At 37.6% G+C, this 14,279-nt stretch overlaps 1 protein-coding gene across 5 annotated transcripts in view; it reads left to right on the top strand.

Moving 5' to 3' along the window:
* Positions 1 to 14,279, top strand: part of NKAIN3 (sodium/potassium transporting ATPase interacting 3) — a 353,092-nt gene that overhangs the window by 328,376 nt on the left and 10,437 nt on the right. For 3 of the 5 annotated variants that reach the window (XM_030489680.1, XM_030489690.1, XM_030489662.1), the window contains one exon: positions 935 to 995. In XM_030489680.1, coding sequence (XP_030345540.1) covers positions 935 to 995 — 61 coding nt within the window. Of the gene's footprint in view, positions 1 to 934; positions 996 to 11,611; positions 12,585 to 14,279 lie in introns of all 5 variants that reach the window. The other 2 variants (XR_003991859.1, XR_003991860.1) reach the window with 1 other exon arrangement.

The raw sequence follows: 14,279 nt of genomic DNA, 5'->3' as shown, positions 1-14,279 counted from the left end.
TGAATGGACCAGAGAAAGGGGAGTTTTCTTAAAACTAATCTCTGGGTTATTTTAGAAATCTCTCATGAACAGGCTTTTCAAGGCTTTCAGATAGCATGAATTGTGTACAGCTGCACAAACAATATTTTCTGAGGCATGGACATGTCTGGGCAATGCAGTTTAATCGTTTCCTTGCCCAGTGGGATTTGCTTCTTCTTTGGCAGTAGTCGTAAGAAAACATTTTGTCTATATGGAAAGCAAATGAGCGGAGTTTCTATTCCCTGATCCTAAAGATCTTAATCCCTTCCTTTCGGTGGCACAAGTGACACAGATCTGGGTGGACAAGGATGTGTTTGTGGGAGATGCAGTTGAAATAATGGCATGATTTTACTTGTGTTGTCCTTCAGGGAAATGAGTCTGCTCATTTCTTGCATAGTTAATGTGATTTACTGATAGACCCTTCTGATAAGGTATTTCCTGACACTGATGAGTTCAACTATGACACTTCACACATCAAATTAAACTTTCGTTAAACAGTTCTTTACTGGGACACTTTATGCAACACAACACATAAATTAGGTGCTTGGGGGCCCACATTTATGTGGACAAAGTCATGTGAGAACAGAGGTACTTTGGACAAACAAAGGAATGTAAACAATAGCTGATCATCAAGGTCCAAGTGGTTTTCATCAGTATTATTCAATAGTAGTATTCATTAATACTGATCTCAGAGGGGCTGGGAAAGATTTTAAAATATAAGGCAATATGAGCAAAAGAGAGAAAGTCTCTTTAATTAAGCTGTTTGTGATCATTTGCACTGAAATTTACACATAAATACAGGAAATGTATCTTTCTAAAATTTAGCTGTGGTACCTGTACTTATACACCATTGTACTAAAATCTTAGTAAGTGTTTGATGTATTCTAATGATTACTTTTCGTCTTCTTTCATACAGCTGATTGGATTTGTGTATGCCTGTTACGTGATCAGTATTTTCATGGAGGAGGAAGACAGCTGTAAGTACTGATACATACCTCTCCGTCTGTGGGGTAAGACTTAGTCTTGTATTAACTAACAAGGTGAAGAACAGTTTGAAAATTGGCAAAATCTGGCATTCATGTACACAACCAATTGTACTCAAAGACATACTTGTTTACATAGTCTCACCTTATATAGCTGTCAGGGTTGTACTTCTTAAACTTCCTCATAGAGATCTGTGAACCACTTGCATGAGCCAGTTACACTGCTGAAAATCCACATTGCATATATATATTTATGTAAGTCTTTATGTATGTACATTTAAATTTGAATCTAAGCTCCTGAAGCCAGTTAGTCTGGTTTTCCAAATGACAGCTTTATCAGCAATGAAGCTAATAGAGATGACAGGTCAAGCCATTTACAGTGTGCAGTGTCACTCTGATCAATAGATAGACCTGTTCTAATCTTAAACTAATCTTAAACTCTAACTAGAACATACATGTAAAACGCTGATCCGATGCGCTTTACCTGCCTTTATCAATAAAACCCTTATATAACTACCCATATTGTTTAAAAATTGTGTGCACACCTTTAAAAAAATATATATATATGTCAAAAGTCATTAAATGGGCATTGGAAAAATACAAATATCCTGAAAATTTGGTAGGATGCTGTATGAAAAGAGATTACAAGAATTACTTAACAAGGTCACCATACCCACATGACTACCAGAGCAATTGGTAAAAGCAGTAGTGAAGATGGAATAATATTGGATGAGCAAAGAGGAGTGAATACAAAAACAAGTCTATAAAAAAGGGACAATATGTGATCATGTCAGATACTTCCTCTCATATATGGGGAGTGAAGCAGTAAAATATCTACCTCTAGGGAAAAAAAAGGAACAAATGCCAATACCAGTTTATGGCTATAGGATTAATAATAAACAATCAACTATTTATTCATAAACTTTTATTCATAAATCTTAACATAGTTGTTTCACTTCTTCACAGAATGGCACTAGTGGGTGAAATGAATATAGTAGAAAAAAATAATTCCGTTTGTAGGAAAGCATTTGATAATATCTCAAAAATCTTATTGAAAGCATAATTCAAGTAATTCATGACTGTGATGGAAAAACAGACTTTCAGATTGAAAACAGTGTGAAGGACCATAAACGAAATACTTTTCCATTGTTACAAACTGTTTCAGTTCTCCATCATAATGCAACAGATGTTAGTGTGAAATCTATTTTAACGCTTTCATTCAGATTTCTAATAGGAAGAAAATATATCAAGGAGATTCTCAGATAAAATGGGAAGGAGTCATAAGCACAGTGCACATACTGTACTGTGAAAAGGTGCAAGGAGTCTGGATAAAGATTGGTATCGTAAAGGAGAAATATGAACACTTGGAGAAGCAACATAAAATGTAGGTCTTGAGGAGGAGGAAAAGCCCAGATAATGCTTCCTTGAAAGCTGGGAATTGACAGTTAGTTAGGAATCGGTAACACAGGGTAACAGACTGGTAAGGAAGGCACAAACTATAGTGCCTTTCAAAGAGTAATAGTGTGTGTACCTGCACACCCACATATAAACACAGATATATGTGTACCTGGGAAGACAGACTCTATACTTTTTACATATAATAATATGCTTGTGTATATAATACAAGCATGTTATATAATTGTTGGGTTTGGTTAGTCCTGTATAGTGTGCTTTACGCATCTGTGTTTTATGCATATGTGAAAGACAAAACTCTCATCAAAAATGCAACATGTACATGGAAAATGCAGTGACCTGCTAAAGAGCATATGTGGTTTATATTCAGGGCCGCGTAAGAAGGTCATTGTCACGTTAAGGGCCTTGTCCGCTTAGAAAATGTGTTTACGTCAGAAGAGTTGTGGCAAGATCTGTCTTTGACGTGCAAGGCCTGATCCACTTTCCTCCGACTGCAAGCCTACCTTACTGTCTTTTGAGTGTCTTGTGACATATGATCATAGAATCATAGAATGGCTTGGGTTGCCAACCCCCCTGCCACGGGCAGTGACACCTTCCACTAGACCAGGTTGCTCAAAGCCCCATCCAGCCTGGCCTTGAACACTGCCAAGGATGGGGCAGCCACAACTTCTCTGGGCAACCTGTTGCAATGTCTTACCACCCTCACAGTGAAGAATGTCTTCCAAACAACTACTCTAAATCTACCCTCTTTCAGTTTAAAGCCATTCCTCCTTGTCCTGTCCCTACATGCTCTTGGAAAAAGTCCCTCTGCATATTTCTTGTGGGCTCCCTTTAGGTACCGGGAGGCTGCTCTAAGGTCTCCCCGGAGCCTTCTCTTCTCTAGGATTAAAAACCCCAATTCTCTCAACCTGTCTTCACAGGAGAGGTGCTCCAGCCCTCCGATCATCTTCACGACCTCCTCTGGACTTGCTCCAACGGGTCCAATGGAATGATACCAATGGAAATTTTAATCATTGAGAATGGAGAACAACTGACATTTATTAACCAGTAAAACACATCAAGAGCTAGGGTGATCCTAACCCAGTGCCCATTCTCCACAAAAAAATTGGGGATCCACGTTTAATTTCTGCTTGTCTTTCAGAACTGCCGATGGCAGTAACTTTTGTTACAAGCAAAAATCATCTCAGTCATCTTGGAAATTATGGTGTAATTTAGCTCAATGTCCTTCATTAGGAATGGGCAAGTTTCCCATTTTCACTTGTACCTTTACATATAATCTTCTAGACTCTTGTATGAATAGATTTTTTTAGTTAGGGGAGGATGACCTGAGGCACAGGCAAGAGCAATGTGCTGGAAGTTGATCATAGCAGCAGCATAGATACAGCTAGGAGATTCTGCAACCAGTGAAGGGAAATAATTTCTGATTTGTTATTTTTTTTATTCCCTTATAAGATCCTGAATCCAGTCAAAAGCAACTAAATAGCCCTTTAGTGTCTCACTTTCTGCAAATTTATGTCAAAATATCTATTTGTATTTTAGAGTCCTCTATGCTTATAGGTAAATATATTGAAGACAAATGTTAACTCATTCATAGCAATCCCACAGATATGTTTTAAATGAAGAAATGTCTGTGTAAGGCAAAGTGGGAAAATGGTTTCATTTGGTAATTAGCTGAGAACAACAGGACTTATTCTGGAAAGTTTCACATTGCTAACTTGCAGAATAATGAAGAAACCTTTAAGAGAGAAATACAGTTGTGCTTCAAAACAGTCAGGTTAAAAGTAGACAGGGATTACATTAAGATAAAAGTCCAAGAAACTGCAATGAAAGATCAACTTTATACATTTTAATATGATGCAGCAGATTCTTTTCTTAAGCAGATGCAGCTATTCTATCATATTTTTGCAGTGGTTTGAACAGAATAAATCCTCAGCCATCTGAGATTCAAAGCCTCCCTAATTAAAAGTACTCTGCAATATTCAGTGCATCAAGTTAACCCTAGTTCTTGGTCTGAAATCTGTCAGGCAGACTTAAAAATTAATAATAGCTGCCTGTTTAGCCTCTGTGCAGTGCTTAAATGGATTTTGAGCCTGACATTTTGGCTGATGGACACTTTCCTGAACAGTAATAATGCTTGAGGAAACATTTATTTCCATCTATCGCTCACCTTACCTACGTTTCAGCCTGTAGTTAACTTTTACTTAGAAAGAAGCTGATAGCAGTTCAAAAGAAATGAAAACGGCATGTAGAAGGCACACTGCTGTAGTGGGGTTAATCCCTGCCATCATTCATCCTAATGAAAAAGTCTATTTATATCTCTTCCCTTCATTTTTTCATTTCTTTCTTTGTAGATCTATCAATCTATGTAAGCCCTTTTGAATGAACAGAATATGTGAAATCTGTAATCATTAGAACCTGTCACTATCCTGTTTGTGAATCATTTTCTCCTAAAAATGAACTCAGAAGCTTGTTGCCACCTTGTCAGAGTTACTGAATGGTTTTAATAAAGCAGAGTCTGGAGCCTAGGCAAAATACATTGTTAAAATCATTATTAAATTTCTAAATAGTTTCTGGACTTTTTTGAGAAATGGTTGATAGCACTATTGCTGCTAAATACTAGATCATAAATATGACATTGACATATATCATAAGTGTCAGAAGTGATAATTCTGTACTGTATGTGAATTTGTGGAGCAGAAGCTGGGTTGCATACAAATTGCATAAGGAAAAAACAGTGAAATCAGAGGGGAAGATTTGCCACAAAACCTCAACTGTGATTTCAACATTTATTATGAAAACAAGACTGAAACACCAAAAGGTCAATCTGAGGAAGCTCAAACCTCTCTTGTGCATGAGCAAAAATAAAGGAAAGGGCTTCCATACACCATGAGGGAAAGCTTTATTCCCTAAATGAAACCACAGGACAAAATTAATAAACAAAAAATGATATATTTTTCTCTTCCTTATGCTAGTTGTATTCAGAGCTCAGCTGTACATTCAAAACAGAGAGGAAGGTGAATTTGCTCTTAAGAAGGAAGTTTCCCCATAGTGTGGTATGGGGTTCATGGAGGTTCAATAGGAACCTCATATGCCATCATTTTACAAATATTAAGTCGCACAAGATAACTTATTACCACTACTGGAAAACTACTACATTGCTTTATCTGACATATGTCATTACATTTATGGACACCATTGAGTGTCTGTTGGCAATAATCAAACAAGAGAGAAAGAACTTTTCCTCACATTTAATTTAATATTTGTAGTTACAAATAGTAGCAGGTCTAGCAGTGGTAAATTTCTTATAAATATGCTATTTTTTTGCAAAATGAATGAAGAACTATCAATAACTAATACTAGCAACAGACCTATATATGTTTGTATGTGTGATTACCTTCGTATGTAAATATATGAGTTTGCTTAACTAAGGATTTTTTGGGAACCCACTACTAATGTCTTTACATGCGTTGCAATTGTCCATGTGGTTAAGTCTATTTGCTTTCTAGAAAAGAGAATTTTTGTCATAAAATGGCTAATATCAAGGATGACCGAGAAGGAGGATGCTGCACTACACTTCCATTGGGCAATACAAGAATCAAACATCCTCAAACATCCCCAGACAACAACTACCCTAAATTACTTCACTGGAAAGGAGGACTTATGAAATTTGCCAAACTACAGCCAGCAGCACAGATCATCACTGGGCTTTAGCACTCGTGACTCTCACCTTTAGGCCATAATGACTTGAGATATTGAAACAAAATGTGTTTTTACTGACCAACGGATGAATACACTTGGCACAGACTTTTAAAAATGTAAATTTTACTGCCTGGCACTGAAACAGCACTGTAGCTGCCACGTTGACAGCGTTCTCCTGGCCCTGGCATTTCTGTAAAATAGGTATGACTATCGGTATTTTTGGAAGGCTTGAAAAGCAGTTTGCATCTTTCTGTTCATCTGGACAAGCAACACAAAAGCCCAGAATTTTGATATACCAGTTGTCATAAAACAACAGAATCAGTTATTTTCAAAGGCGTAGACTATATGTATCGCTAGGCATAGAATTGCAATGGATCCATACAACAAAAATGTATTCTGTAAGTGTTCATTCATAGAATCATAGAATCACAGGATGGTTTGGGTTGGAAGGGACCTGAAAGATCATCTAGATTCAATCTCCCTGCCATGGGCAGGGACACCTTCCACTAGACCAGGTTGCTCAAAGCCCCATCCAATCTGGCCTTGAACACTGCCAAGGATGGGGCAGCCGCAACTTCTCTGGGCAACCAGTTGCAATGTCTTACCACCCTCACAGTGAAGAATGTCTTCCCAACAACTACTCTAGGTCTACCCTCTTTCAGTTTAAAGCAATTCCCCCTTGTCTTGTCCCTACATGCCCTTGTAAAAAATCCCTCTGCATATTTCTTGTAGACTCCCTTTAGGTACTGAAAGGCTGCTCTAAGGTCTCCCTTGAGCTTTCTCTTTTCCAGGCTGAACAACGCAAACTCTCTCAACCTGTCTTCACAGGTGCTCCAGCCCTCTGATCATCTTCATGGCCTTTTCTGGATGCACTCCGATAGGTCCATGTCTTTCTCATGTTGGGGGTCCCAGAACTGAACACAGTCCAAGTGAAGACTTACTCAACTGAACAGTTTTCTAAAAATAGACAAATGTGGACTCCTGCAGAGATGAAGAGTCTAACATAGCTGTCCTTAGATATGGTCTGTGACATTTGGAAAGCCAGGGAGCCCAGCTAACACCATAAAACATCTGGTTGATGATGGGTGGTTCCTGCTGCTCCTTGCACTGAGGTGCTGCCCACATTTCAGGGTGGCTTGTAACTCTTTCCCTGCTAGCAGCTGCTCTCATCACCTTGATGCCCGCCATGACCTGAAGGAGGGGTTGAAGTGCAATCAGAAATAGCATCAGAAATATGCAGGGTGCTCCCTCAGCAGAGCTGTGGCCCAGGCAAATCCCACCAAACATTTAATGGAGACAAATGTCAAGTTACAGTTTCTGTGGATTTTAGAGTTCTGTCCAGCTGGAATTAGTTGATTCATCTACTTACTATCCTACGTATACCCGACTCCACTCTCTCACATACTGGAAACCTGTTATTCTGACAATATTGCACAGTCTTACAGTCCCACTGGTGTCCTCCTATTTATCATTAGCCTTAATGCCTGAATTAACTGAAAATGCATGCTCACTCCTACACTGAATTCTGAAGTATTTAATGAAGTAAGAAATGCAGCAGGGATGCTACACTATTTAAATTACCACTACTTACTATTTCAATTGTTCTTTGTTTTCCTTTACATTAAGTTATCATATGTTTCCTGAGCAAGCATTTGTTCTAGTTCCTATGGAAACATGTGCACAGATACAATGCACACAACCAAGGGTAAAACCTCTGAGGTGGTTTAAAATAAAAGCAGTTAAAAAAATAAATACTAAATGCTAGAAAAAAACTAGATCCTAGGTAAGTCAATGGTAAAAGAATTGCAGTGGAGGCATGATTCCTCCTTCTTTTTTTCTGCTCAAAAACCGTAGATGAATAATCCACCACAAGAAAACAACTCAAAAAAAAATATATATATACCCATACCACCCTCTGCTTTTACATTCCCCTCGCAAAATGTACAAAATAGTCTTTATTTACAGTTGTAATCTCCATGGACTGTTGCAGAACACTTTGTTCAAGCTGAGAGATTGTCTTTAAATAATAGATAGTGTACAGTATGCTAAAAGGGCAGTCTTGGCTGTGGAATGTTTCTCACAGCAGCAAGAAGTTACCTGCCTGAAAATACCATACATTTCATGTGGAATACAACATGTAAGGTTTATCCAGATATGGCGCAGGCAAAACATGAGAAAATGGCATCATCTAAATGACGTGTAAACTAATTCCACTTTTTTTATTGACAGAGCATAGCTTACTTTGAGATGTGAATCAAATAACTTGAAGAAATCCCCCTGAGTTTGTATACCATTCAAGTAAAATATTTTAGTCTATCTTCAGTGAATTCATTACTTACTATAGGGTTGCCTCTAATTTCCTTTTCATGACTTTAAACTCAGACTAACTTTCCTGCTTTCCTGGCAATAAGTATGAAGGTAATAGTCAAGATGCCATATCCACATAAGCCAGCAGCTCATTTATTTTTCATTAAGAAAAAGGGTAAATCACTCAAATTGTAAGAGTTCCTCCAGTGCCTTCCCACAATTCCTCCCAAAAGCACAAGACAGATTTTTTTTCCCTGAAATTCAGTGGGAAGGAACCACCTCAATCACTTTAGCACAAAAGATTATTATCAGATATTCTTCAGAATATTAGTAGGTGAGAGCAGTAGCAGTCTACACATGGTACAGCTTTGAAATGTTCCTGTGTGGGTAAAAACCTGAGTACCCATAGCCAGCTGCCTGGCACTGCAGGTAGTTCAACGGATGATACATACTCGGCTCTACTTCATACATTGAAATGATACTTGACCACTTTGATCAAGTCAGAGTTATCTCACTCTCATTTTTGTTTTTACAAAGTTGAAGGAGAGTTTAGGAGTGTAAATTTTTAAGATCTCTTTCATTCCAATGAATTGTGTGAGCTTTCAGACACCAAAAGGTACAGAGCTGCAATCATTACCTTCCATCCATGATTTTGGATTCTGATTGTAGGAATATGTACATATATATATAAGCAACGGTCTAAGTGAGACTTCAGGAGACTAGGTTAAGCATTGAGAAATAATCTGTATGGAAAGCAAAAGATGTTTTATATATTGTTTGCAGAAAGTACTAGCACTGTTCTTTGAACAGAGAATGGTGTCTCAACAGTATTACGTCATTTATTGGATGATTTCTACCTGTTTGGATAAATACATACATATATATGTATATATGTGTGTAGATGGATATGTATATGCATATGTATGGATATATGTTTGCATATATACACATTTTGTTTCAAATGTAGGTATATACAGACTTCTTTTAGTTTTAAACTGATTTCCAGACTGATAACTAGAAAGGAGTTTTTAAAGGCTAGTTCACTGCTACCTCATAAATTTCTAGTTTGTAAATATAATTTCTGATAAGCATTTTGCCATTGTTTCTGAATATTCAGACTAGATATAAGGAAGAATTTTTGTATAATGAGGGTGGTGAAACACTGGCACAGGTTGCCCAGAGAAGCACTAGATTCCCAGTCCCGGGAAACGTTCAAGGTCAGGCTCTGAGCAATCTGATCTGGTTGAAGATGTCCCTGCTCATTGCAGGGGCGTTGGACTGGGTGACCTTTAAAGGTCCCTTCCAACCCAAACTAGTCTATGATTCTGTGATTCTATGGTTCTATTAATATTACATGCCATATCCTATACATATATGCACACCTGTATATACATAAAAGACAATTAATTTCAAATAGGAATATAATTATAATCATATAATTTTCCTTAAACTGCAGATCATACCTTCCTTTAAGATTTTTCAGTTTACTACTGTAATAAATAATATTTTTATTAAAATTGAATTCTTATTCTGATTAGAGGGGATATATTGTTTATTGAGAGTTCCTTAACATTTCTTAGGTACATGCATTGCTTCCCTACTCCCAAATACTCAGCATGCCTTTTTTTTTAACTAGTTGATTTGATTCAAGCTTCTACTTAGCTAATTTAATATTGATTTTGTTTTAGTCTCCACCTTCCACCTCCTTGGCCTTTCTGTTCATATTAAATCTGCTTTTAAATGGATGCCATCCCAACCCCCAGTTGCCAGCACCTTAGCCTTTTCACTTAAATTGCATCTATTGTTAAATCAATCTTACTCTAGCATGCAGCATCCCTCTCCTGAGCTTTCCACTTGACATCACACACAGGCCTAAGCGGTGCCCATTCCTTTCCCTACCTTCCACCAAGATTCTCCATTAAAATGAAACCTCTTACAAATCCATTTTCCGCTTCCCATACCAGTCTTCTTACTTCTTCATTTCTAAATGGCAACAGCTTTGTGTCTGTTTTTATTTGTGGAGCTTGAAAAGAAACTTTTCAGACTCCCACTCTTCTGAGTAAATGCCTTCTCCCCCACATCTTAACTTTCATGCAGATGAGTTATGCTAATTTATGGGCCTCAGCTTAAGTAATATCCATTTCAATGTTATTGTTACTCATGTGATAATTTACCAGTTAGCACATCACATCTAAAAGCTTTGTCTGAAAATCTCTGTTTGAAAATCTCAGCTCTAAATCTCATAAATCTAAAGGCAACCAGCATGTTCCACCAAGAAAAGTTGTCAGGTTTTTTTGGAAAAGGAAGGAATAACAATGTTAATTACTGATAAAATCAAAGCAAGAGAAAGATCCTTGCAAATAAAGTATCCCAAGGATTTCTTAGAAAAACCAGTCAAAAAACAAGAGAAAGAAGATATTAAAATATTAAAACTAATTTAAGGGATTTTTTGCTAAAACCTTTTCTTTATCCTGTTGAATTTTAACCTATATTTAATTCTCTTTACTGTGTCTCTGATGTTATCACACCTTCAACCCTTCTTAAAGTAACCTTTCTAAATTCCTCCAATTTGTAAACCTGGACTCGTTATCTGTATGTTGTACTTTTCAGATTTTCTAATTACACTATTTCAATAGCCCTAATGATTTTAGGATATAAGAGAATCAAGATTTATAACAAAAGGTGTTATCTTACTAAATCGGGTGATATACCTGATACAGTTTTCAAGCCAGCCAAATAGAATATATTACCTGTTCCTAGAAAACCTATTTTTCAAAAAGGCTACATTATATTTATTGTATTTAGTTTGTACTCCTGATGTGCTCTATTAGCTATATACCATAACAAGTCTTTCTCTTACCAGTGCTCTGTGATCTGGGTCACAGCTGGACTCACTATGAACTTCATTTGATATTATTTTGCCTTGAATTGGTAAATATACAGTTGGGTTTGTTAACAGAAATTTAATATCACTACATCTGTGTTTTTCTCAATATTACAGGTTAGCTGCAGCAAAACCAAGTAATGCTATCTAAGTCTCACCATTTACATGATGACTCTTATTCCTTGGCACCAATTTCTACTCATTTTCTTTTCCTTCTTAATCATGACAGTGTGTTATTTTGGAGGACTGAAATTTGAGAGTTACAAGGTTTTCATAAAAGTGTAATTTTTACTTCATCTTTCTTCAGGGAGAGGAATTTTTATGGATGAGGTCAGTATTGCATTATCGTTCTTTATCATTAGCAGATTGATTCACTGGTGGCTTCAAAGTGAGTATTAATCCTGTTACAGACTCTGTTCCTCTTTTGCACATTCATCTTTCTCTAATATGAAATAATACCAACTTTCTAACAATGAGAAAACCATTTTCCTAGTTATCACATTTGCTGACAGGTGTGATATTTCTTTTCACTCCATCATCTATAAGAAGACCACTGGCCACTGTAAGCTCCAATTTTATAATGCTTTGCATTCTTAGCTCTATTCTCAAAGGTGAAAACACAGTCATATTATGTTTTGGGGTTTTGAGAAGACAATTTGAGTTGGTGACAGAGAAAGTAATGCCAAAAGAAATGTTAAGAAATCAGCAAAATGACTTGAAGGTGAAGATAGAGCAGCACAAAAGCAATAACAATATGAGGTGCAATAGGTTTCCCATCTGCAGAGAAACATCCTCAGAGACAAATGAGTATTCATTGATGCACTTAGGTGTAATTAAGTAGTAGACTTAGCAGATATATCCACAATGGCTCTGAAATAGTGGATAATCAGATATTCTGGAGTAGATGAAGGGTACCATAGAAGGACTTGATAGTGCATTTATTGGGGATAAAGAAGACTGGAGTGACACCGGTCAGCTGAAGGGTTATTTTGCTGGTTTCCCCATCTTGAAAAACTAAAGGCAAGAACAAACAGAAGAGCTTGCTAGCTTGTGCCCATCCACAGAGATAAGAGATTGAAAGGATAAGACTGAGAATCTGTTGATCACAGAAGGAGTTTATCCATTTCTGTTTCTGATCTGTAGACTTGAATTCAGAGAGGCCCAGTGGGACCACAGACTTACCTGCTGGGAAGAAGAATGTGGGATTTTCTGCTGTGATGTGGAGAGGAAGGATCCAGCAGTGCTGGAGGCAGCATTGTCTGCTTAGCAGAGGAAAAAAGGTATTTTGGAGTTTAAAGAAGGTGAAACCCAGGAAGATGTGTGGTAGAAAGCCTTGGGGTCTGCCTCCACAAGGATTGAAGAAGACCACTGCGAAGCAAGGTGTAGCTGTGAGCACAGTGTAGCTGCAAAGGGGGGAATGCATACAGTGCCCCACACTAAGGAGCAAATGTCATGTGTCGAAGCAGGATTTCTACACAGGGTGTCACTGATGAATATAGGGGAAAAGGCAGGATGATAAATGAGAAGGAGTATGAGGAAGTGGAAATGACCTCATCTGAAATGGAAAACAATGTTACATAGCCTTAATGTCTTTGATATCATAAAGTGGAAAATATCACCAGATCAGTATTCTTCTTGAAAAGCTGGTACCTGACCTCTCAGGCTGCTGGAAGTACATATTTTAGCAGGAGTATCAAGTTCAAGGTGTCAGGTCTGTCAAAGCAAACATGTTATTTCCGTATCTGGATCCCAGCCAAGTCAGCTACAAATAAAGGAAGGAAGGGTTAGGGAAGAAACAGGCTCTCCTGACTGACAGCAAAAGATGTTAACAGGCAGAGGTGTTAAGCAGGTTTTAAAGAAAAGATTTGAAAATAGGGCTATAAAGGAAAGACAAGAAAAATTGTAACATGGGCTGAATGTGACAGAGCTTCAGTCATCCAGATCTTTGAAGTGGATGTGCACATGCCCCTTTACAGAAAACTCCCAAAGAAAACCACAACACAGAGCTCAAAAAAGGCAGCATTAATTGGATAATGAACTAGCATACTTCTTCAACAGAAAACTCAAAGTTATCGGATTATACAGAATAGAAATGAGAGGTTTATGGAATTTCCTCCCTTCTTGTCTGTGTCCATGTTTTGGAGAACCATGCTTCCCATCTGAGTCTTAGCCAAGTCTCTGGCTTCTTGAATTGCAGCAGATGCTGCTTGGCCTCCTCAGTCATTAGTAGTGCCTTCTCACCAGCACCTCTAAGACTCTCTTGGTCTGCTGCTCCCCACTGCGGCCTCTGCTTGAGGAGCAGATTGGCAGCCTATTGCCTTATTGGCTTGTGTTCTGTGCTGTGGCATGAACAGAGACACTCTCCTGACCATCCTTGGCTCACTCCTGTTCACTCTTCACAAGACAAGTAAAGATGTAAACACACGAAGCAAATATCTTGTCACAGAGGATCATAGCAGCAAAGTTCAGGAACAGTCTTCCACCCCTAGGAAAATGGGAACAAAAGTCCAGAATCACTCAATGATAAAAAGAATCCCTTCTTTTTAAAATAAAGTTAATATTCTGTTGTGAATGGATGATGTGAACTTTCTTCTATGGAGAGAAATCCTTTCCTCCAAATGTCACAAGTGTTCTGAAAAGCATGGCTATGTGTAATATCTTTAATCTAGTAAATACTTTGCTCTAGGAAGTTTATCTTTAATTATTCAAAGGAGTTGAACAGGGTCTGCATTATGTAAATGTAACATTAATTTCACATACTAAGGCATTTGTGACTTGTACATAAGGTTAGAAACAGCAGCTGGGATATTCCTGGATATATAGTAAGCAGGCATATACAAATACATAAGTATTGTCTCAAAAATAAATAATTGGATCATACTGACAAATAACTGAAGCAAAAAGAAATTGGTATGGATACAAAGAACAATAGGCCAGAAATAGAGCCCCATGAGGCTAAACTGATAGGAAAAAAA

Source organism: Strigops habroptila, chromosome 1 (assembly GCF_004027225.2).
Source record: "Strigops habroptila isolate Jane chromosome 1, bStrHab1.2.pri, whole genome shotgun sequence".
Lineage (NCBI taxonomy): Eukaryota > Metazoa > Chordata > Aves > Psittaciformes > Psittacidae > Strigops > Strigops habroptila.
Note: the sequence above shows the minus strand (reverse complement) of the source record. Positions and strands in the feature narration are given on the sequence as shown.